The 20,434-nt window shown below is 66.3% G+C and overlaps 1 protein-coding gene across 1 annotated transcript; it reads left to right on the forward strand.

The window, feature by feature from the left end:
• Nucleotides 1-911: 911 nt before the first annotated feature.
• IFT27 (intraflagellar transport 27) lies at nucleotides 912-20,054 on the forward strand. The gene is made up of 7 exons (XM_062202896.1): nucleotides 912-1,212; nucleotides 12,274-12,353; nucleotides 12,665-12,724; nucleotides 14,352-14,411; nucleotides 14,970-15,087; nucleotides 15,772-15,881; nucleotides 19,813-20,054. Exons 1-7 carry the CDS (start codon nucleotides 1,179-1,181, stop codon nucleotides 19,909-19,911), a joined length of 561 nt encoding a protein of 186 aa, XP_062058880.1. The 5' UTR covers nucleotides 912-1,178; the 3' UTR covers nucleotides 19,912-20,054.
• Nucleotides 20,055-20,434: the final 380 nt, after the last annotated feature.

Here is a 20,434-nt window from a genome sequence, read left to right on the forward strand (position 1 = left end):
GCCCGCATGACGTCGCACGAAGACAATCAGGCAAGAGCACTGGAGGGGCGACAGGTGTCACCATGACACCAGGGGTGACCCCGCGGAAGAAAACCCCAGGCCGTCCGCATTGGTTACCCTGGTCCGGGGCTGAAACCCCAGCGCCAGGGAGCGCGCGCCAGCGAGCAGAGGGAAGGGCTCCGAAGGGCACCTGCCGCCCCGGGCCCCGGGGGCTGCGGCTGGGGCTGGGGGCTGCCCGGGCGGCGGGCACGGATCTCCGGCCCGGGGGTCACACGCCTCCCCCACCCCCGTCAAACGCCGTCACGGGCTCGGTTTCAAGCGCACACCGTCCCTGGGCTTTCTAAATCATGGTCCCCTGGGGACACAGGGCGTGCACGTGGTGGTGCTCCTGGAGCCGCGCTCCCCCCAAACCGGGACCCGGACGCGACACCGAGAGCCTCCACGCCCCCAGCTCCCAGGCCCTGCTGCCGCCTCTTCGACTGCGCAGGCGCCAATCAGGACGGCCGGAAGCCAGGCCCCTTGAGGGCGAACCCATTTCCAGGAGGGCAGGGGGGTTGCGAATCCCCATTTCTCTGGAAGATGGTCTGAGCCAACTCTGACCAATCAGAAAGCTTCTTTCATCAGCGCTCTGGCTACTTAGTGTTGGAGTTTGTTTTCCCGGTGAGCAAAGGCGGAGAGAGGCGGGAGATAGAGCTGATTGACATAACCTGGACCCATTCGTCAAGCGGAATGAACTTGAAGAGCAGATGCTGCTACAAATGCTCTCAAAAGGAGCTGATTAGTCCCTCCCCCTCCTCCCATTGGGTCTGCGAGAGCTGTCGGGGGCGGGAGTATTGGTGACAGCCAATCGAGGGTCAGCGAGGAAGAGGCGGAGGCGGAACAAGGGGCGGTGGTTACCAGGGAAACACCTTTGGCGCGGGACTTCGGACGCGGAGGGGCCGGGCTGCGAGGCTGGGCCGCGCTCCGGAGTCGCTTCGCTTGCACTCTCGCAGGCTGCTTCTGGAGCCTCGAGCCGGGCCCCGTCAGGAGCCCTCCTGCAGCCCGCTCGCCCCCCGCCGGCGTCGCTGTCTGCCCCCAGCCCCTGTCCAGCGGATCCAGGCCGCGGATTCGGCCCTCCCACCCACCTCCCGTCGGAGGCCGGCGGGGGCCCTCTCAGGTCCGGGGCGGCGGCTGTTACCATGGTGAAGCTGGCAGCCAAGTGCATCCTGGCCGGTGAGTCGGCGGCCTCGGCTCCGGCGTCGTGGGAGCTCTTGTCCCGTCCCTTTCGCTCTGCTGCAGCGGCTGGGGCAGTCAACTCCGTTAGGCGGGGAGGAGCTGCTCCCAGAGCACCTGTGTCGCCCCGCCGGCCTGGCCCGGCGCGGTCAGCCCAACCCTCCGCTGTCCGGCAGGGCGAGGCCTGGGGGACCTGGCTGGCCATCGCTCCGTGCGTCCTGTCGCCTTGGCGCCCTGGCCTCGGCGCTGCCACGTCCACCCTGGTCCTGTTCCTCCTGAGGCACCGAGAGGGGCGGCCCCAGCTCAGAGCCAGGATTTCCACCCCCGGGTCTTAACTCGCGTTGCTGTGCACACCTGCAGCTTCCCCGGGCTTCCCCAAGCAGCTCCGGAATGGAGCGGCAAGAAATTGTACGGAGAAAAGAATCTCCTTTTTATCCCTCCCTTCCAGAGTGAAATTATTACTTAACGATTTTTTTCTTTATTTGAAAGTCAGCGTTAGATGGGGGGAGGGGCAGATCAATCTTCCATCCGCTGGTTCACTCCCCAGAGGCTGCAACGGCCAGGAGCCAGGAGCTTCTTCCTGGTCTCCCCCGTGGGCGCAGGGACCCGAGGACTTGGACTGTCTCCCGCTGCTCTCCCAGGCTGTTAGCAGGGAGCGCGATGGGATGGCGGCACTGCAGGTGGCCGGTTAACCCGCTGCAGGCTGCAGGCTCGGATGAGATGATCATATTGGTGATGACTTTCCTGATTTGAAAGTAAAAGGGTCCCCCGGAAAGCTGCCTGGCAGCTTTCATGTTAGGGCTAGAGACTAGGGGTTCCCAGGGGAGGCGGCTCCCCCGAGCGCAGTGTTGTGCTGTTCCTCTCACCAGCTCCGTCACCCTGGCCAAGGCACTTTGAGCTTCAGTCTGCTTTAGGGATGAGGTGGCAACAGTTTACTTTCTCTTCTGAATGGGCGTCTCCGACTGTTCCTTCTCCTGTTGCTTTTTTTTTTTTTTTTTTTTTTTTTGGACAGACAGAGACAGTGAGAGAGAGAGAGAAGGGTCTTCCATTTTCCATTGGTTCACCCCCCAAGTGGCCGCTACGGCCAGCGCATTGCAGCCGGCGTGCTGTGCCAATCTGAAGCCAGGAGCCAGGTGCCAGGTGCTTCTCCTGGTCTCCCATGCGGGTGCAGGGCCCAAGCACTTGGGCCATCCTCCACTGCCCTCCCAGGCCACAGCAGAGAGCTAGACTGGAAGAGGGGCAGCCGGGACTAGAACCCGGGGTGTGGGCGCTACAGGCGGAGGATTAGCCAAGTGAGCCGCGGCGCCGGCTCTCCTGTTGCTTTTCAAATCCAGCTGTTGTCCCGGAGCTGACCGCTGGAGTGGTTTCTGGGCGCCAGCACTGTGCTAGACTCTCAACCCTTCTCCCCGTGGCTCCTGGCCACAGCCCCCTGGGCGGGACTGTCCTCCTCACTTACAGGGGAAGAGGCCCAGAGAGGGGAGGACATTGGCACTGGGTCACACAGCAGGAGGCGGCACACTGTGTGATCAGACCAGGTGGTCTGGCTCCTGTGGCTCTGTTCCCAGCCCAGGCTTTAAATGTCTTTCGTTTTGCCCTTCTCCTCCTCCTCCCAGTCCTCCTTCTTAGAGATGTGTTTATTTATTTGCAAGGCCGAGTGACAGTGAGAGAGAAGGCGAGGCAGAGATCTTCCATCCACTGGCCAAATCCAGGAGGCTGGAACTCCATCTGGTTCTCCCTCGTGAGTGGCAGGGGCCCAGACACATTAGCAGGGGGCTGGATTGGAAGCGGAGCAGCCAGGACCTTCACTGGCGCTCCACTGTGGGCCGCCGGCATCGTTGGTGGCAGCTTAGCCTGTGCCACGACACCGGCCCCGTCTCTGCTCCTGCTCCCGAGGCCGACGTTTCTACTCGGTCCAGCCGCTGCCTGAACCCCAGCCTGGCCTTCGGTCTGCAGCCTGCTCGTGCGGCCCCAAAGGCCTCCCTTCCTGGAAGTGTCCGGGGACCTAAAGGCCTCAGCCCGGCGAGCCAGCCCCCTTTCCCACCACATACACAGGCACACGCACATGTAAGCACACGCACACACGCACACACACGTGCATTCACGCACCATCGCTGGCTTTCTCTTTCCTTTCACCTCTCCCAGGGCTGCTGCTTTAACCCATGTGGCTTTGTTTTTTCTCCCACATGACCAGCCCATCAATCCAAGGGTGTTCATGCGACAGCCACCACTGAGCACCTGCTGCGTGGGGGTCGTCCTGCATGGGGAGCGCAGGGACGCTTCAGCCCAGCCCCTGCACTCCAGGACAGGCCAAGGTGCCCGTGAGCGGTTGATCCGCAGCAAACACGAACCAAGACACCCGAGAAACGCCTCACGTGTGGCTCGTTCTGGCTCCCACCACGCGAGCAAAGCACACTTGGTGCTCATCTGTGTCTTATTAGGAAACATTTAAGCAGCACCTACTGTATGCCAGGCACTGTGCATTTTAACTCACGAAATCCTCCCAGCAATTCGAGGAAGCAGGTGTTACTTTGGACGGCTGTGCCCGCTGAGGCACAGAGAGGCTAAGGGACTGACCCACAGTCACACAGCTAGCAAGTGACAGAGTCGGTCCTGAGTCTGCGCCCTGGGGTGCTGTGATGTGCTGCTGCTTGGGACGCAGGGGACGGTGACGGTGCCTCCGGGGAGGATGCACCTTGGCCGCCCGGGGACGGATGGACAGACAGGACACTGGGCTTCACCTGGCAGAGAATGGGCAGGCTTTGGACTTGGACTGGGGCACCGGACGGAGCTGGCCCTGGGCTGAGAGCGGGGCTGCAGAGCCCAGACTGTGTGCAGGAGAGGGCTGGCGAGAGCTGGGCCGTGGGCCGGGGCGGGCTGTGGCGGGCAGGCCTGGGGGCTGGCGAGAGCTGGGCCGTGGGCCGGGGCGGGCTGTGGCGGGCAGGCCTGGGGGCTGGCGAGAGCTGGGCTGTGGGCCGGGGTGGGCTGTGGTGGGTAGGCCTCACCGCCTTTTGCGTGAGAGCCGGGATGAGGGCGCCACTCTGGGAGGGTCCCTGGGTCAGTGCTGTGTGCAGGGCGGTTGAGGCAGGGAGGAGGGAGAATTGCCTGCTGGCCTGTATTCCTACCCCAGGCCTGGTCCAGACCACAACGCATTCAGCCCTCGGCGGGGACGGCTCGTCAGACATGGAGGGCCGCAGAGACGGGACCGCCGAAGCTTAAGAGTCCCCAGAGCTGGGATGCAGACCCCTGCGGCCCCTTGGTGACACCAGCACTGCAATTCAGTGGCCCAACCTGAGGGGGGTGGTCACTGTGACTCACTTCCTGCAACAGCAGGGTCTGGATCCCGGGCCTGGCCCACAATCCAGGTCTCCCACGTGGGCGGCAGGAACACACGCCTGGGCCATCACTGCCCCGGGGGCAGTGTCGGGAGACGCCCGGGTGTGGGGTGTGGGCGGGGGGAAATGTCAGGAGATGCCCAGGTGTGGGGTGTGGGCGGGGGCAGTGTCGGGGACCTCCTGGTGTGGGATGTGGGCTTGGACGGTGTTGGGAGACGCCCAGGTGTGGGGTGTGGGCGGGGGTGGTGTCGGGAAACCCCTAGGTATAGGGTGTCGGCGGGGCCAGTGTCAGGAGATCGCCCAGGTGTGGGGTGTGGGCAGGGAGAGTGTTGGGAGACCCCCCGGAGTGGGGTGTGGGCAGGGGCGGTGTCGGGAGACGCCAGGGGAGGGGTGTGGGAGGATAGGGTGTCGGGAGAAGCCCGGGTGTGTGGTGTGGGCGGGGGCGGTGTCGGGAGACCCCTGGGTGTGGGGTGTGGGCGGGGACGGTGTCGGGAGACCCCAGGGTGTGAGGTGTGTGCAGGTGCGGTGTCGGGAGACCCCCGGGTGTGGATATCGGCGGGGGCGGTGTCGGGAGATCGCCCAGGTGTGGGGTGTGGGCAGGGAGAGTGTTGGGAGACTCCAGGGGTGGGGTGTGGGAGGATAGGGTGTCGGGAGTAGCCCGGGTGTGTGGTGTGGGCGGGTGCGGTGTCGGGAGGCGCCCAGGTGTGGGGTGTGGGCGAGGACGGTGTGGGGAGACGCCCAGGTGTGGGGTGTGGGCGGGGGCACTGTTGGGAGACCCCCGGGTGTGGGGTGTGGGCGGGGATGGTGTCGGGAGACCCACGGGTGTGGGGTGTGGGCGGGGACGGTGTCGGGAGACCCCCGGGTGTGGGGTGTGGGCGGGGGCAGTGTCGGGATCGCCCAGGTGTGGGGTGTGGGCGGGGAAGGTGTCGGGAGACCCCGGGTATGGGGTGTGGGCGGGGGCAGTGTCGGGAGACCCCCGGATGTGGGGTGTGGGTGGGGGCACTGTTGGGAGACTCCCAGGTGTGGGCGGGGGCAGTGTCGGGAGATGCCCAGGTGTGGGCGGGGGCGGTGTCGGGAGACGCCCAGGTGTGGGGTGTGGGCGGGGGCAGTGTTGGGAGACGCCCAGGTGTGGGGTGTGGGCGGGGGCAGTGTCGGGAGACCCCCCCGGTTTTGGGTGTCGGCGGGGGCGTTGTCAGGAGACGCCCAGGTGTGGGGTGTTGGCGGGGACGGTGTTGGGAGACCCCCGGGTGTGGGGTGTGGGCGGGGACGGTGTCGGGAGACCCCCGGGTGTGGGGTGTGGGCGGGGGCACTGTTGGGAGACTCCCAGGTGTGGGGTGTTGGCGGGGACGGTGTTGGGAGACCCCCGGGTGTGGGGTGTGGGCGGGGACGGTGTCGGGAGACCCCCGGGTGTGGGGTGTGGGCGGGGGCACTGTTGGGAGACTCCCAGGTGTGGGGTGTGGGCGGGGGCGGTGTCGGGAGACGCCCAGGTGTGGGGTGTGGGCGGGGGCGGTGTCGGGAGACGCCCAGGTGTGGGGTGTGGGCGGGGGCGGTGTCGGGAGACCCCTGGGTGTTGGGTGTGGGCTTGGACGGTGTCGGGAGACCCCCGGGTGTAGATTGTGGGCGGGGGCAGTGTCGGGAGACTCCCAGGTGTGGGCGGGGGCAGTTTCAGGAGATGCCCAGGTGTGGGGTGTGGGCAGGGAGAGTGTTGGGAGACCCTCCGGGTTTGGGGTGTGGGCAGGGGCGGTGTCGGGAGACGCCAGGGGTGGGGTATGGGCGGATAGGGTGTCGGGAGGCGCTCAGGTGTGTGGTGTGGGCAGGGCGGTGTCGGGAGACCCCCGGGTGTGGGTGTGGGCGGGGGCACTGTTGGGAGACGCCCAGGTGTGGGCGGGGGCAGTTTCAGGAGATGCCCAGGTGTGGGCAGGGGCGGTGTCGGGAGACCCCCGGGAGTTGGGTGTGGGCAGGGACAATGTCGGGAGACCCCCAGGTGTGGGGTGTGGGCGGGGAAGGTGTCAGGAGACCGCCGGGTGTGGGGTGTGGGCTGGGGCGGTGTCAGACCCCCGGGTGTGGGGTGTGTGTGGGGGCGGTGTCGGGAGACCCCCGGGTGTAGATTGTGGGAGGGGGCGGTGTCGGGAGATCCCCGGGTGTGGGGTGTGGGCGGGGGCGGTGTCGGGAGACCCCCGGGTGTGGGGTGTGGGCGGGGGTGGTGTCGGGAGACCCCCGGGTGTGGGGTGGGGGCGGGGACGGTGTTGGGAGACCCCCGGGTGTGGGGTGTGGGCAGGGGCAGTTTCAGGAGATGCCCAGGTGTGGGCAGGTGCGGTGTCCGGAGACCCCCCGGGTGTGGGGTGTGGGCTGGGGCGGTGTCGGGAGACCCCTGGGTGTGGGGTGTGTGCGGGGGCGGTGTCGGGAGACCCCCGGGTGTGGGGTGTGTGCGGTGTCGGGAGACCCCCGGGTGTGGGGTGTGTGCGGGGGCGGTGTCGGAAGACCCCCGGGTTTTGGATGTGGGCGGGGTCGGTGTCCGGAGACCCCCGGGTGTGGGGTGTGGGCGGTGTCGGGAGACCCCCGGGTGTGGGGGTGTGGGCAGGGGCGGTGTCGGGAGACCCCCGGGTGTGGGGTGTGGGCAGGGGCGGTGTCGGGAGACCCCCTGGTGTGGGGGTGTGGGCGGGGGCGGTATCGGGAGACCCCCGGGTGTGGGGTGTGGGCGGTGTCGGGAGACCCCCGGGTGTAGGGTTGTGGGCGGGGGCAGTGTCGGGAGACTCCCAGGTGTGGGCGGGGGCAGTTTCAAGAGATGCCCAGGTTGGGCAGGGGCGGTGTCGGGAGACCCACGGGTGTTGGGTGTGGGCGGTGACACTGTCGGGAGACCCCCGGGTGTGAGGTGTGGGCGGGGAAGGTGTCAGGAAACCCCCGGGTGTGGGGTGTGGGCGGGGGCGGTGTCGGGAGACCCCCGGGTGTGGGGTGTGGGCGGGGGCGGTGTCGGGAGACCCCCCGGATGTGGGGTGTGGGCTGGGGCGGTGTCGGGAGACCCCCGGGTGTGGGGTGTGGGCGGGGGCGGTGTCGGGAGACCCCCGGGTGTGGGGTGTGGGCGGGGGGCGGTGTCGGGAGACCCCCCGGGTGTGGGGTGTGGGCTGGGGCGGTGTCGGGAGACCCCCGGGTGTGGGGTGTGTGCGGGGGCGGTGTCGGGAGACCCCCGGGTGTGGGGTGTGTGCGGGGGCGGTGTCGGGAGACCCCCGGGTGTGGGGTGTGTGCGGTGTCGGGAGACCCCCGGGTGTGGGGTGTGTGCGGGGGCGGTGTCGGAAGACCCCCGGGTTTTGGATGTGGGCGGGGTCGGTGTCTGGAGACCCCCGGGTGTGGGGTGTGGGCAGGGGCGGTGTCGGGAGACCCCCTGGTGTGGGGGTGTGGGCGGGGGCGGTATCGGGAGACCCCTGGGTGTGGGGTGTGGGCGGTGTCGGGAGACCCCCGGGTGTAGGGGTGTGGGCAGGGGCGGTATCGGGAGACCCCCGGGTGTGGGGTGTGGGCAGGGGCGGTGTCGGGAGACCCCTGGGTGTTGGGTGTGGGTTTGGACGGTGTCGGGAGACCCCTGGGTGTAGATTGTGGGCGGGGGCGGTGTCGGGAGACCCCCGTGTGTGGGGTGTGGGCGGGGGCAGTGTCGGGAGACTCCCAGGTGTGGGCGGGGGCAGTTTCAAGAGATGCCCAGGTGTGGGCAGGGGCGGTGTCGGGAGACCCACGGGTGTTGGGTGTGGGCGGTGACACTGTCGGGAGACCCCCGGGTGTGAGGTGTGGGCGGGGAAGGTGTCAGGAAACCCCCGGGTGTGGGGTGTGGGCGGGGGCGGTGTCGGGAGACCCCCGGGTGTGGGGTGTGGGCGGGGGCGGTGTCGGGAGACCCCCGGGTGTGGGGTGTGGGCGGGGGCGGTGTCGGGAGACCCCCGGGTGTGGGGTGTGGGCGGGGGCAGTGTCGGGAGACCCCCGGATGTGGGGTGTGGGCGGGGGCAGTGTCGGGAGATGCCCAGGTGTGGGCGGGGGCAGTGTCGGGAGACCCCCGGGTGTGGGGTATGGGCAGGGGCGTTGTCGGGAGACGCCCAGGTGTGGGGTGTGGGCGGGGGCAGTGTTGGGAGACCCCCGTTTTGGGGTGTTGGCGGGGACGGTGTCGGGAGACCCCCTGGTGTGGGGGTGTGGGCGGGGGCGGTGTCGGGAGACTCCCGGGTGTGGGGTGTGGGCGGGGGCGGTGTCGGGAGACTCCCAGGTGTGGGCGGGGGCAGTTTCAGGAGATGCCCAGGTGTGGGCAGTTGCGGTGTCGGGAGACCCCCGGGTGTTGGGTGTGGGCTTGGACGGTGTCAGGAGACCCCCGGGTGTAGATTGTGGGCGGGGGCGGTGTCGGGAGACCCCCGGTTGTGGGGTGTGGGCGGGGGCGGTGTCGGGAGACCCCCGGGTGTGGGGTGTGGGCAAGGGCGGTGTCGGGAGACCCCCCGGTGTGGGGTGTGGGCGGGGGCGCTGTCGGGAGACCCCCGGGTGTGGGGTGTGGGCAAGGGCGGTGTCGGGAGACCCCCCGGGTGTGGGGTGTGGGCTGGGGTGGTGTCGGGAGACCCCCGGGTGTTGGGTGTGGGCTGGGATGGTGTCGGGAGACCCCCGGGTGTGGGGTGTGGGCGGGGGCGGTGTCGGGAGACTCCCGGGTGTGGTGTGTGGGCTGGGATGGTGTCAGGAGACCCCTGGGTGTAGATTGTGGGTGGGGGCGGTATTGGGAGACGCCCATGTGTGGGGTTTGGGTGGGGGCAGTGTGGGGAGACCCCCGGGTGTGGGGTGTGGGCGGGGGCGGTGTCGGGAGGCCCCCGGGTGTGGGGTGTGGGCGGGGGCGGTGTCGGGAGTCCCCCGGGTGTGGGGTGTGGGCGGGGGCGGTATCGGGAGGCCCCCGGGTGTGGGGTTTGGGTGGGGGCAGTGTGGGGAGACCCCCGGGTGTGGGGTGTGGGCGGGGGCGGTGTCGGGAGGCCCCCGGGTGTGGGGTTTGGGTGGGGGCAGTGTGGGGAGACCCCCGGGTGTGGGGTGTGGGCGGGGGCGGTGGCGGCAGACCCCTGGGTGTGGGGTGTGGGCGGGGGCGGTGTCGGGAGTCCCCCGGGTGTGGGGTGTGGGCGGGGGCGGTGGCGGCAGACCCCCGGGTGTGGGGTGTGGGCGGGGGCGGTGTCGGGAGACCCCGGGGTGTGGGGTGTTGGCGGAGGCAGTGTCGGGAGTCGCCCAGGTGTGGGGTGTGGGCGGGGGCAGTGTCGGGAGACTCCCAGGTGTGGGCGGGGGCGGTGTCAGGAGACCCCCGCGTGTGGTGTGTGGGCTGGGATGGTGTCAGGAGACCCCCGGGTATAGATTGTGGGTGGGGGCGGTGTTGGGAGACGCCCATGTGTGGGGTTTGGGTGGGGGCAGTGTGGGGAGACCCCGGGGTGTGGGGTGTTGGTGGAGGCAGTGTCGGGAGTCGCCCAGGTGTGGGGTGTGGGCGGGGGCAGTGTCGGGAGACTCCCAGGTGTGGGCGGGGCGGTGTCGGGAGACCCCCCGGGTGTTGGGTGTGGGCGGGGACACTGTGGGGAGACGCCCAGGTGTGGGGTGTGGGCGGAGGCAGTGTCAGGAGTCACCCAAGTGTGGGGTTGGGCAGAGGCAGTGTTGGGAGACGCCGGGGTGTGGGCAGGGGCAGTGTCGGGAGACCTCCGGGTGTGGGCGGGGGCAGTGTTGGTAGATGCCCAGGTGTTAGCGGGGGCATTGTCGGGAGTCGCCCAGTTGTGGGCGAGGGCAGTGTCAGGTGTGGGCTTCAGATGTAGCAGATTATGTGAGAGGGAAGGGCCACTGCTGGATAGGGGAGGGGGCAGTGAGGACGCGGTCTGGGGGTGTGCAGAGCCCCAGGGACCGGGGAGCCTGGCTGTGCACTGATGCGTTGGGTAAAGGCCCATGGGTGCTGGGAATACCAAGCTCGGAGGGAGGCCCTTGAGGGTCAAGGCTGTGAGAATGAGTGATTCAGAGCTCCAAGGACTCACGTGGGAGCCGAGGAGTGGGCAGAGTGGCAGGAGACCCTGGCCAGCGCCGGGGCCCTGAAACCACAGGGCCAGGGCTCGGGGTGGAGGGTCACGTCGGGCTGCCTCATGCCCTTGAGAGCTGTCAAGGATGTTGAGAACCAAGAACAGACACTGGACTTGGCAGGTCCGGGGTCACGGTGGCCTCCGCCGTCACCCTCGGGAAGCCCGCCACGCCGCACGACCCACTCCTTCCTTCCGTGCCTCGCTGCTGCCGCAGACGCCGCCGTGGTTCTCAGTTGGGGCTGCTTGAACTTGCACTTGTCAGCTTGCTGCTCTGCTGATGTGGTTAGCAGTGGTTTCGCCTCCTCGCAGCCACCGCAGGAGGTGTCCTGTAGGAGCCGGTGACGCCGCCTGACAGCCGGGGGTGAAGCAGATCAGACCAGCAGGCACTGTCCCACGCGGGGAGGGCCCATTGCTGCTGCGTGTGGGAGCGGGCAGCTGGGTGCAGGCAGGGTGTGCAGGAGAGCTGTCCGTGCTCCAAGAACGGTGGTGCCCGGCCCTGGTCCCCACTGTGGGTCAGGGCTGGGTCAGCGGTGGGCCCCCACTGCAGGGGAGGAGGGGCCTGGAGGGGAGGGCACCTGCTTCTCCCACTCTCTTCATCTGTCCCCTGAGGTTCACGGCAGTGGCCTTGGCAGGGAAGGCAGGGGTGGGTGCGTGAATGGGACACGCTGCTTCCCGTCCACGTGGGGCAGATAGGGAAGCCAGACCCAAACAGCTCACTCACACCTGGAGGAGTTAAAGCGCAGTGCCATGCGCCGTCCAAGAATTGTCTTCCAAGGGAATTATAGGTGGGAAAAGTCTAAACTGGAGGCGAACAGAGCAGCCAGCCTTCGGCAGGTGGCGGGCACGCAGGGTGCAGGGGCGCCAGCACTGAGGGTCGAGAGCTGGTTCTGTCCGGGGCTGGATGGACGAAGGGCTGGGAACCAGGGCGCAGCTCTGCAGGTGAGGAAGATACTGCAAATAAAACAGGCGGCCATCAGGAGGCTGAGTGAGGTCATGGGTGCAAAAGCAGGGAGGGCAAATGGGGAGGTAAAGACGGGCGGAGAGAACCCCCGGCACCCCGGCGAGCTCGGGCAGCACTCCAGGCCCCACTGTTCCCTGGGTGGGATCCCAGGCCCGCCGTGTCCATGTGCGGGGCTGTTGACCAGCCAGAGAGCATTGGGAGAAGCCCAGCTTGGCGGGAACGGTTCCCACTGTGGTGGAGCTGTGGCGAGGCTGCGAGGAGGGGCCCAGGCAGGTGCAGGTGGAGAAGGTCCCCCTGGACACGGGTTTCAGGGTGGGCAGGGAGAAAGACGGGCCTTCCATCCACTGGTTAACTCCCCGTGCCCACAGCAGCCAGGGCTGGGCCAGGCCACAGCCGGGACCCCAGAACTCTATCTGGGTCTCCCACGCGGGTTGGCAGGGACTCGGCTGCTGGAGTCACGCCCTGCTGTCTCCCAGAGCGCACGTTCGCGGAAGCTGGACCAGGCGCTCCGGTGTGGGCTGTGGAAGTCCCAGCTTAACCGCTGCACCAGACGCCCACCCCGTCGTGAATTTAGGGTCTCACAAGCCCATTGACCTGCTCGTGACCTCCAAACAAGAGCCCACGTGGGCCCGGGACGTCGGCGGCAAAAAGCCACTGGCGTTGTGGTGTCTGGGGCCGGAGCTTCTGTGAGGACTCATGGCTTCCCCCTGCCCTGACCTCACAGGAGACCCCGCGGTGGGCAAGACCGCCCTGGCCCAGACCCTCCGCAGTGACGGGGCCCACTTCCAGAAGAACTACACCCTGGTGAGCCACATGAAGGCTGCGGGGCAGGGGCCACCGAGAAGCCCCCTCCCCCACCGCTGCTCGCGGGGCCCGTGCCATGGGGTGGGGGGCCATGTGCTGAGCAGGCTGCCCAGAGCACCGTGCGGTCACCAGGCGCACAGCCCACTCCTGGGCATGGAGGGGAGGGGTCTGGCAGGTCTGTTCTGGCTGCATACTGCCTGCGAACACTGAGGCTGGTGGGGGAGCCTCCAGGGACCAGGGTGCTCATCCTCTCCTCTTGTCGCCCCCCCCCCCCCGACCCCCCATGCTCATGTGCTCGGTGCTCACGGCAGACGACGGGCGTGGACTTGGTGGTGAAGACAGTGCCGGTTCCCGACACCGGCGACAGCGTGGTGAGTGGTGACCTCCCCCCCACCCCCACCAGCGGATCCAGCGCCGCTCCATCTGGGCTCAGGGCCCCTCCCCAGGAGGGCTGCCACGCAAGGACTTGCCCGGCCTCGTCCACACACCTGGGAACAGCATCCAGGACACAGGGGACGTGAGCGGATGAGCTGAGGACGAGCAGGGGCGGAGTTCGGGGGCGTGGGCCCTGCCTCCGGAGAGCCTGTCAGTGAGCATCTGGGTTCTTACCCGGGGTCCCCCTGGGTGCACGGGAACTCCTGCAGCTGAGTGGCCGGATGGGAAGCTCGTGTGTGCGCACCTGCGGGAGGGCTTGTGGCTTTCCCTAGATCCTTTAAAAATAAAGATTGATTGATTTGAAAGGCAGAGTTAGAGGAGTGACAGTTTCCTTCCGCTGGTTCACTCCTCAGATGGCCACAATGGCCAGGGATGGCCAGACCAAAGCCAGGAGCCAGGGGCTTCATCTGGCTCTCCCACATGGGTACAGGGGCCCAAGCACTTGGGCCATCTGCAGCTGCTTTCTCAGGTGCATTATCAGGATCGGAAGTGGAGCAGCCAGGACTCAAACTGGTGCCCATGTGGGATGCCAGTGTCACAGGCCATGACACGGGTCCCTTCTAGAGATCTGTGGTGGGGCCAGGCACTGGTACAGTGCTTAAGCTGTCTCCCGGGACACCCAGATCCTACACCAGACTGCCTGGGGTGGAGGCCTGGCCCCCTTCCTGCCAGTGCGCACCCTGGGAGGCAGCAGGTGATCTCCCAGACACCTGAGTCCCCACCACCCATGTGGGAGGCCTGTGTGGGGCTCTGGGCTCCTGGCTTTGACCTGGCCCAGCCCGGGCTGTTGCTGGCATTTGGGGAGTGAACCAGGGATGGAAAATCTCTTTCTGTCCAGCTCTGTCTCTCTTTGTCTCTTTCAAATAAGTAAAAATTATTTATATAGTATATAATATATACATGGAAAAAACTATGAGCAAAAAAGTCCCTGGCGCCCCTGATGCGGTGGGAAAGGCTGTGGCAGGTGCTCCGGTGCCCCTCTGCGGGGGTGCTGGGGTCAGAACCTGCAGGGGAAGGGCTGAGGGCGAGGGGAGGGGTCTTCTGGGGCAGCAGCACCGGGACAGCCTCCCCTGGGCTGGGTGAGGTGGGGGCGAGGCAGGAAGGGTCATCCCTAGCTCTCCATCCCGGTGGGCGGCCCCTCAGCCATCCTGGAACCTGGACGGCCCGGCCTACTTGACACGCCTCCCCGTGACCTCCTTCACCAGGGTTTGCTTTAAGACTTGAAAATCCATTTGGTTAGCAAAGCCCACGATGACCCCTGGAAAGCAGAGCCCCTGTGGCCATTCTGCTCCCCAAGGTGGGAAGTCGGCTTGCGGCTGGTGCGGGAGGGGTGAGGAGGGGCGGGCGGCACTCGGGGAGGGCTGGGCGGCCTGCGACGGGGGTCGCTGGTCTGCTCTCCACCTTCCTCGCACCCCGGGGCCAGTGTGTGTGCACGGGGCCAGTGTGTGTGCACGGAGCTAAGGCGAGCACCAACCGTGACTCGACTCGCGCCAACTGTGACTCGACTCGCGCCAAGGGCATCACGTGTGTAGGCCTTGTCAGCACGCGTGTTTCCGATTCCAGGAGCTCTTCATCTTCGACTCTGCGGGCAAGGAGCTGTTCTCGGACATGCTGGATAAGCTGGCGAGTAGCACGGCCCCTTTCCTGACTGCCGCCCCTCCCCTGCTCAGCTGCCAACATGTGCTGTGGCCATTGAAAAAAACTCCCGGGGCGAAAGTCCTTACGGGGCATTCTTCTCAGCCCCGGCCCCCACCCCAGCTCTGAAACAGCCAGGTTCCAAAATGTGCCAGAAGCCATGTGGCTCTGTCCTTGCAGCCCCTGCTCTGGGCACCCCCTTCTTGTAAGCACCCTGCCGCAAAGCCTCCTGGGACAATACTTTCTGTGTTCGTTCCTCTAGGAACTTGCCTAAGGGCCCTGAAATGAGGTGCAGACCTCCTAGGGTGGGGGCACCAGGGCAGCACCCCCCCATCCCTGCCCCGCCCCTGCCCAGGAGGGACACGTCACAGCCTTTGCTCCCCGGGTGACCAGCTCTGCTGCTGGGGTGTGGCCGGTCCCTACTCGTGTCCCCTTCAGGGCAGTTCATGCCCTGGCACCCCGCATCCCTTCCCTGGGAAGGCCCCTTCCTCCCCCAACCCCACCTCCACACCGCTGACCCGCGCCCCCTCTCACCCTCACGCCCAGTGGGAGAGTCCCGACGTCCTGTGCCTGGTGTACGACGTGACCAGCGAGCAGTCATTCAACAGCTGCGGCCGGTGGCTGGAGAAGGCACGCTCCCTGGCCCCTGGCGTCTCCCTCCCAGGTAGGAGCTGCGGGTGGCGCCTCTGCCCCTCAGCTGTGGGGCCCAGGGGGTTGCTAGGGTGTCTGGGTGCCAGGTGGGGCGCTGAGGGCGTGGCCTCTGACAGCCTTGCTTGTGCAGTGGCCCCGCCTCTGAGTGGCCACCCACATCTACAGAAGGGGAGCAAAGCCGCCCCCAGCGGGGTTGTGGGAGAAAGGGGAAAGAACACTTGTTCCCGGAAGGCCAGCCTGGGGAGGACCCCTCCTGGGCGTGGGGGACAGGCAGCGTCCGCGTCCCGTTCTCACCACTGAGTACCTTCAGTCCGCCGAGTTTTCATCGCTGTGTGAAATCAACAAGTCCTCCTCCTTCCGACCCAGGAGACAGCCGCTGACGCCGCTGGGGGCCGAGCTGCCTCGCCCTCGCCCGCCAGCCTCTGCCTCGGCATCGATGACCATTTTACAGTGCCCCCTTGGCTCACACACACCTGGCCCTGCCGCCCTCTGCACAGGGGACACAGGAGCACGTGACGGCCAGGAAAAAAGGCCACGCAGAAGCAGAGCTGACCTGGGGGGCCGGCACGAGAGGCCCTGGCCCAGGGAGCCGCTCTCCCAAGGTGCCGCACGTCCCTCAGAGGTCGCGTGCTCGCTCTCGCTGCGCCGGCGGTGCCCCAGCTAAGTGCCGTGTGTTCTGGATGTTTCTTTGGAGCAGGTGTGTTGGTGGGGAATAAGACAGACCTGGCCAGCAGACGAGCCGTGGACCCCGCCCAGGCCCAGGCGTGGGCACTGAGCCAAGGCCTGGAGTGTCTGGAGACCTCCGTGGTGAGTTTGCCCGTGGGGGCGGGGGCGGGGGCGTGCACTTCTGCCGCTGTAGGTACGCAGAGTCCAGTGTGGAGCCGATGTTTGCGTTCTTAGCCCAGATCCTTCCCCCGTGCACCAGAAGTCCTCACAGGTCACGTCAACCACGGGAGCTGTAGCTCCATGGCGGCCCCCGCGGCTGGGCGGGGGTGGGGAAGCACCTGATTCCCCCCGTGTCCGCACACTCAGTGTTGGCCCCACAGCCCCCAGGTGGTTGTGGAGGAGCTGCAGTGACTCGCCCGAGGCAGCGTGACGGGTGACAGGGCCAGCCGGGGCTGGGGTCGTGGCTTCTCATTCCATCGGTGCTGCTGGCCCCCCACTTGCTGCGCCCCGGTTGACTTCAGCCCACCACATGCCCTCCAGCAAGCTGGAGTGGGAAGTTCAAGGGCGAGCTGTCACCTTTAGCCCAGGGGCGACAGGATTTGAGCTGTCCACCACTGCCCCCTGGTGGTGCTTGTGAGCCCTGCAGCCCTGGCCTCCCTGTGGCCAGCTGCAGCAGCTGACCCAGGCCCCGCCTAGAAACGGCCATCTCAGCTCCAACCTGGGGCCTTGGTGCTGCAGCCCCTGGCACTGCCTTTGTGGGGTGCCGTGATGACGTGAGCCTTAAGAGTGGTGCTGCCCTCCCGCGGGCAGTTGAGAGCCAGCCAGGGGGCCCCGGGCGTGGCACTCAGCCGCTCGGTGCTCGGTCCACCCCTGGGAAGCAAGGGAAATGCAACAGCGCCCTCCTGGATCGCAGGTTCAAGATTAAGACGGTGACACCAAAGCCCCGGCACAGTCTGCTAAGTGCTCAGTGAGTGGCCGCTAGTTTTACAGTATGAATGTCCCCTGGCGATCTCACTTGCACCCTTGCGGCTGAGCCCTCGCCTTCGTAGCTGGCAGTGATGACTCTCACCCTTGCCCCTGGCCCAGCGACCACAGACGCTGAATTAAGGAAGTTCCAGTGAGCTTTCACCATGCGGAGGGCTCCCTCGGTGGCGCTCCTGGCGAGCAGCGTCCCGGCATTCCCTCTTCCTGGGTTCCCACCCGTGAACTTGCCCCCTCACCCCGAGACCCATCCCGGGACTTCCTGGAACTCAGAAGTTAAAACCCAGCTGCCGCGAAAGCCGCTGGGCCGCGAGGTGCAGGTGTCCGGGTGTCACGGTGGTGGGGAGGGGCTTCCGTGCGGCTGGTGGTGTTGACCTTGCACACTAACACGTCCCCCCTGCCATGGTCGTAGCATAGCAGCACGGGCAGCTCTGATTCAAAAGGAAATGTAGCCAAATGCCCTCTTGAGATGCGGCCAGGTGGCGACGCCACGCCCGTCTCGTCCTCCCTGAACTCCCGAATCCGCAGCCGTGGTCTCGGGGCCTCTGCGATGCCTCCCTTTCCCAGCACGGCCTGGATCTTGAAACGTGCAGACCAAGACATCGAAGCATTTGTTTAAGCAAAAGTTACAAATGTTGAAAACCACATTGTTCGTCACCTTGAGAGGTTGGACCAGCGTCAGAAACCAAGTCCTGGGATGAGCGCTGGGGGCAGTGAGGGAGGAGGGGCTGGCGCTGGCTGGAGGCTGCCGTGTGCGCTGGGTTTACACACGGTACCTGCGTAAGCGCCCTAACGGCCCCACAGGCGGCTGCACCTGTGTCAGGTCTCAGAGCGATGGAGGAGAGGGTGGCTCCTCCCTGGGTGCGCAGGTGAAGAGAGAACCAAAGCCACGGAAACCCAGAGATGGGACGTCATGTGACACACGGGTCTCTGGCTTGGGTGGCCCTGTGGTGGCAGAAAGTGGCCCAGTTGACGTCACTTCCTGGTGACTGTTGAGGCTCCCAGGCGCTGAACTCCTTACTTCGTAGAGTTCTCCCCAGACCCGGCTTTGGGGAGCCCTCTGAATCCCTTCAGAAGTCCAGGTGCACCTGCTTTGGCAGATGCCTTGTCCACATCCCAAACCGTCCTCAACCACGTGGCCAGCAGCTGCCCTCCTCCCAATCCTGCAGAGCCCCGGGCCGACAGCCCCAGGCCGGCACTGCTGGCCCAGGGGAGCAGAAGCACCTTGCAGCCTTCGTGTCCGTTTATTTTCATTTTATCTGAGAGAGAGAGCTTTTTTTTTTTTTTTTTTTTTTTTTTTTTTTTTTTTTTTTTGACAGGCAAAGTGGACAGTGAGAGAGAGAGAAAGAAAGGTCTTCCTTTTGCTGTTGGTTCACCCTCCAATGGCTGCTGCGGCCGGTGCATCTCGCTGATCCAAAGCCGGGAGCCAGGTGCTTCCTCCTGGTCTCCCATGGGGTGCAGGGCCCAAGCACTTGGGCCATCCTCCACTGCACTCCCGGGCCACAGCAGAGAGCTGGCCTGGAAGAGGGGCAACTGGGACAGAATCCGGCACCCTGACTGGGACTAGAACCCGGTGTGCCAGCGCCGCAGGCGGAGGATTAGCCTACTGAGCCACGACGTCGGCCTGAGAGAGATCTTCTATCTGCTAGTTCTCCCCAAATGCCTGGGCGACAACCAGGGTTGGAGCGGGCCGAAGCCGGGAGCCTGCAACTCTGTCCCGGCCTGCCAGTCCTTGGAGCATCACCCCCGCCTTCAGGGTGCGTTAGCAGGACGCTGGGTTGGCAGTGGAGTGGCTGGGACTCCAGGCAGGCACTCACGTACCGGTGCAGTGCGCTCGGCCCAGCTTTTGTCTGCGTAACTTATATCGAGAGGCAGAGGCGGCCGGAGAGCCTCGTCTACTGAGCCACTCCCGAGTGCCCGGGCTGCACGTGGCTTTACCGGGAGCGCAGTCAGCAGCTCGGGCCCCTGCCTCACGCCGTTGCCTTCTGGCTTTGTTTGTTTATTTTTGAAGATTTGTTCATTGAGGCCCAGCGGGTTAAGCTGCCGCTTGCAGGGCCGGCCCCCACGTCCCGTATCAGAGCGCCGGTTCGAGTCCCTGCTGCTCCACTTCTGGAGCACCCGGGACTGTGCGCTCGTGTGGGAGACCAGGGGAATTCCTGGCTCCTGTTTGTGCCTGGCCTGTCTTTGGCTGCTGTGGCCATTTGGGAAATGAACCAGTGGATGAAAGATATCTCTCTCTCTCTCTCTCTCTCTCTCTCTCTCTCTCTCCATCATTCCGCCTTCCAAATGAAGAAAGAGAAAGCCTCTAGAAAGATGCATTGGTTCCTTTGAAAGGCAGATAGGTCTTCCGCCTGCCCGATCGTTGCCCCGATGCTGGCAGCAGCTAAGTGTAAACCAAGCCAGAGCCGGGAGCTCCATCCGGGTCTCCCTTACGGCGACAGGAACTACACCTGCTGCTTCCCAGGTGCACCTGCAGGGACTCCCACCGTGCTCAGGGTGGGACAGGGGCTTCCTAGATGTCGCCGCCCCCCACCCCGTGCCACGTGCGTGCCCCCTGCTGCAGCCTGCTGGCTGGCACCGGAGCGGGTGGGGGTGGTGTGCGGTGTGCAGCGTGTCCCGGCGGGCTCTCCCGGCTGCGCCGTCAGGACCACCAGCCCTGGGCTCTGCGCTCCTCCAGGCCCTCCGCCTTTTTCCTGAGAGCCTTACACAGACTCGACGGAGACCAGGGAGGGGCGCCCTGCCTCCTCCCCGCTCCAGGAAACGTCCCTGTCCCCGCACCGACCCGGTTCCCATCCAGACCCTTGGGGACAGGGGCTCTCCGTCCGGTGCGTGGGGCTCCTGGCCGGCACCTGCTGTGTTGGCCACCGGACCCTGAGTCCAGACGAAGTGAGAAAGGGCCTTGTCTCACCCCCATCCGGCATCCAGCTCTGTCCTAACGGCCCCAGAGTCTTGGCCGCCGTGGGCAGTGCCTCTCGGCCCAACGCCCTCCTCTAGGGTGCAGGGGGAGGCCGAGTGTGGGCAGCCCCGAGCGAGCAGAGCTGGCCCTCTGCTGATGCGAGAACGACACCGCGGCTTTCTCGACTCTCTGCAGAAGGAGCAGGAGAACTACGAGGCCCCGTTCCACTGCCTGGCCCAGCAGTTCCACCGCCTGTACCGGGAGAAGGTGGAGATCTTCCGGGCGTTGGTGTGAGGGCCGGCGGACGGTGCAGCCGGCCGGGCAGTGCTGCCGGGCATCCCGCAGTGGGCTCGGCTCCGTGGAAGGCACGAGAACGGCGGACTCGCCTCCTGCACTGCCAGAGCATCCCGACAGCTTTCAATAAAGGGAGCAGAGAATCCAGAAGCGGCGGCTCCTCTCGTTCTTGGCCAGGGCAGCCCTGGTTCTGGGTTGCACCTAGGCTGCTGTGGCACCGCCCATCACAGAGCAATCCCAGGAGCTCTGCTCCGAGCTCGGCGGCCTCCCTTTGTGGTGGCTGGCTGTGTGGAGGGCAATGCCGCCCACCCCGTGTAGCACGTGGCTGGGTGCACCGGCTCCCTGAAGGCCCCTTCACAGAGAAAGCCACACCCTCAGGCTCTGCCTCGTAGCCCCCTGGCTGGAGCCCACGGCCCTCTCCTTGTCTCCACCAGGCTTGGTTTTGCGGCCTGTCCGGCAGCCAGGGCTCCCTTGAGGCGGCTGCTGTCGCTGAGGCCACAGCGCCCTCTGCTGGCCAGGCCCG

This window comes from Lepus europaeus, chromosome 10 (assembly GCF_033115175.1).
Source record: "Lepus europaeus isolate LE1 chromosome 10, mLepTim1.pri, whole genome shotgun sequence".
Classification (NCBI taxonomy): Eukaryota; Metazoa; Chordata; class Mammalia; order Lagomorpha; family Leporidae; genus Lepus; species Lepus europaeus.

Excerpts from the sequence above, each read along its gene's own strand:
- IFT27 (XM_062202896.1), top strand. The coding sequence starts at position 1,179 with ATGGTGAAGCTGGCAGCCAAGTGCATCCTGGCCG. Across the intron at positions 1,213-12,273 it reads AGCCAAGTGCATCCTGGCCG|GAGACCCCGCGGTGGGCAAG; the intron begins GTGAGTCGGCGG and ends CTGACCTCACAG. Across the intron at positions 15,088-15,771 it reads CCCTGGCGTCTCCCTCCCAG|GTGTGTTGGTGGGGAATAAG; the intron begins GTAGGAGCTGCG and ends TCTTTGGAGCAG.